The sequence below is a fragment of the Limulus polyphemus genome, unplaced genomic scaffold, assembly GCF_000517525.1.
Source record: "Limulus polyphemus unplaced genomic scaffold, Limulus_polyphemus-2.1.2 Scaffold419, whole genome shotgun sequence".
Classification (NCBI taxonomy): domain Eukaryota; kingdom Metazoa; phylum Arthropoda; class Merostomata; order Xiphosura; family Limulidae; genus Limulus; species Limulus polyphemus.
Window position 1 is genome coordinate 235,939 of NW_013666029.1, and position 3,257 is coordinate 239,195.

At 33.6% G+C, this 3,257-nt stretch overlaps 1 protein-coding gene across 1 annotated transcript in view; it reads right to left on the minus strand.

The window, feature by feature from the left end:
- LOC106458127 overlaps nt 1-3,257 on the minus strand; it is a 25,876-nt gene that overhangs the window by 7,739 nt on the left and 14,880 nt on the right. The window contains exons 8-9 of the mRNA XM_022384280.1: nt 2,741-2,916; nt 1,085-1,218 (exon numbers count right to left, since the gene is read on the minus strand). Of these exons, the coding sequence (XP_022239988.1) occupies nt 1,085-1,218; nt 2,741-2,916 (310 nt within the window). The remainder of the gene's footprint in view (nt 1-1,084; nt 1,219-2,740; nt 2,917-3,257) is intronic.

Genomic DNA, 3,257 nt, shown 5'->3' on the forward strand with positions numbered 1-3,257 from the left:
GTGTGTGTGTGTGTGTGCTGGTCCGTTGCTTTTCTCAAACTAGAACTGTTGAAAGTCCACTTGATAACTACTTTTTCCTGTAGTGATTGGCCTGTATTTCTCAGCATTGGTCGACAGATTTCACTAAGTGGGCTAGCAGAAAGACCTATGGAGGTTTTCTAAGCCAAGAGGATGAAACCTGATATGATAGAAAAAAAGGAGAAAGCCACGAAGCAAGCTGATTGGAGAAAACCTTAATGGTGTTTTGGGCCACGTGTTTTGTGTTAAACTTGCAAATAATAGAATTAAATAATAAATTTAGAATTAACATTAATGCTAGAGAAAGAAAGAAACCTGTGAAATCTTCCTCTACCACAACTTTACAAAGACATTTATGTATGTCCAACTTTGGTTCAGCGGTAAGCATGTGGGCTTATAACGCTAAAAATGAGGTTTCGATACCCGCAGTGGTCAGAGCACATATAGTCTATTTTATAGTTTCGTGCTTAAAAACAAAACAAATTCAATTTAACATATTTTAACATGTATCTCTAAATATTTAAGATGATTCCGCATCAGTTTATAACTATACAATATCAACATAGTCATGAAGGTATAATAAACAGAATTACTTAATTAAACTAAGGAAAAAAGTAAGTTTCATTTATAATCTATAAGAAGTTTTTTGTGTGAAATATTGGAGGTTAAAATATTAATTTCTGTAAAGTAGACGGGTTATTTGTGAAAAAACGTCATTTCTGTCCAAAAAAACTTGTTGAAGAATCTACATTAAACTAAAAAAATTTCATAAACCATGATTCCCCAGTTTTATTATTTAACCCAAACAAACCTGTGTCAGGTTAGCAAGAATAAACCTAAATGCGAATCATACAAGATACTCTGGGTGGCAGATACAGAACACTCTCAATGGCAGATACAGGAAACTCTCGATGGCAAATGGTGTACGTCTTTTACTTATTTTAGTACTAACAAGTTAAATCTTAATTCTTTTATATTCATGTCAAAGAAAAATAACAAAAAATAATTTGACTGGATCTTTCATACTCAACAACAACAACAAAATATAAGTGTAATTCGTACTCACATGACAGGCATCATTCCGAATGATACGTTTCTAGACGTTGTTTCGTAGGTGCAACGAACGTTATAGACTTTGTCTGATTTCGTCATGACAACACTGTGATGTTGTAGCACTACAGTGTTAGTAAACACTCCCGCCTGGAAAGAAAAATATACTTAATTTTATAGAGCTTCAACTTAATCACGTGAATGTCATGTCAATTCTATAATTCTTCATTACAAACTTAATAGAGAAAGGCCTATATAATAAACGCTTGCAAAATCTCTTTTTTTCAGCACTTTTGTACTTTGTATTTGGCATTGGCTCATTGCCAAAAAATTTAATTTTATACAACTTGTAGTTGTCTAATGTTAGTCCCACATTTTTATTGTTCCAAGGTTTGGTTTGTTAAATTTTAGCATTACAATATATTATATGTGAACCATATTATGTTTTATTTTTATTTTTAACTTAGATAGGTAAGCTTGAAATGTTCACCAAATATTTTCGAAAGTTTCCTTACAGTAGTTAAAGTATGTGACTAACTTGCTTGTGCTCTAGTTACTCATTGTCATAAGCTTTTCCCCTTAGTCGCTGTTAAAGTCTCTCTCACGCGGAAGATGTCAGTGAAGAACTATGTAATTTAACATCTCTTAGTGCTATACTGAAGTCAACAGTGTAGGTACAGGTCTGACAGCAACTAACGGCTATACCCTTCCTATTCGTACTTACAAACTGACCAGACTTAGCATGGGTAGCTTACTATTCAGCCTTATTCAGTTTTGTTTCTTATCATAACTTCATCTAGATACTAAAGAATAGTTCTGTCAATTCTATTGTGTGCTTGTCTTTTTTTTTTGGTTGTGTTTGATCTTAAAAAATATTACTTTGTACCCCGTTTTCACGCTGTATTTTTTCTTTTTCTTCAACTCCGTCAGAGACAGAACTTCAGATTTAATTCCACACAAGTTTTATCATTACGTTTGTCATCTGTAATTATTATTCTTACCTGTGAGGTAAATCAGTATACCTGAGAATATCACAAGTAAGGTAAGAAATAATAGACTGTAATGTGTAATCTTCTTTGACTGGACAGTCTTTGAATACGAAATAAAAAAAACAGTGTACGTTGGAATTTTTCCTAATACTTAAAGATTTCAAAATTCGCCACTTTTTGAGTTAGATTATTTCCAGTTTTGATGAACTACTTTTCAGTGATAAAAACGGAAATTGTTAGGTGTGGAACTAAATATTTATCTAATTGCTCATTTCAGTTTTTTTTTTTATTAATAAGTTACTTCCATGATGTGTAACCGACGGTTAGCGCTCTTAACCTTTCAGATAATATTTGAAAAATAAATAAAAAACTGGCAATAATAAGTATAATTTGGAGTCGCGGCTGTTGGATGTGGTTATGTAAAGGTGTTTCATTTCGAATGCATTGGGTATGACTCGAAACGATCATCAGACTTGCGTTAACTTTTTATCAATTTCAGAAATGACGCCATTAGCAACACTAAGTTAACAACACTTTTTTTCAATACGGAAAGGTTGTGAAAAGACAAATCTGAAGAAAACGGTATATTCAGCTCTTTATGTTTTTCGTTAGGTCCAATAGTTTGCTTAAATAACATTTAAATTCGGATGTGCGTGACATATCCATGGTTAAAGTAGGCTTACCGCTGACTCAGTATTACAGTCTTGGCCCTTCAGTGACACATCCAGCTGAAATTGTTGGTCGTTGTGGACGTTCGCTCGACAAGTTTCACTTCTACCTAAAGCGTAGATTCGTCCATGAAAGGGTTTGTTAGTTCGGACGAAGACGACCATTTTGACGTCTGTGCACTGGACTGATACTAGACGATGAGTGTAGTAAATTAGAATGTAAGTCCTTGAATAAAATCATAGAGATGAAGATTTATAGCTTATTACAGAAGATTGCCAATATTTAAATTGACCCCCATTTTCATTTGATTAAAAGCCGTTCTTAAAAGTAAGGGATGTCGTCAGTGGCATAGCTACCAGGAAATCCTTATGTCATCCGTTGTGCCTTACAACCTTATGATTTCCGTGACTTTACAACTTCTGATTAACAGTTATAAACCTTTACCTAGACCCAGGCAATCTACACAGCGTGGTCACAAGTAAATAGACACCTAATTTTTAGTCATTTAACTGATTCATGCTAACTAATTTG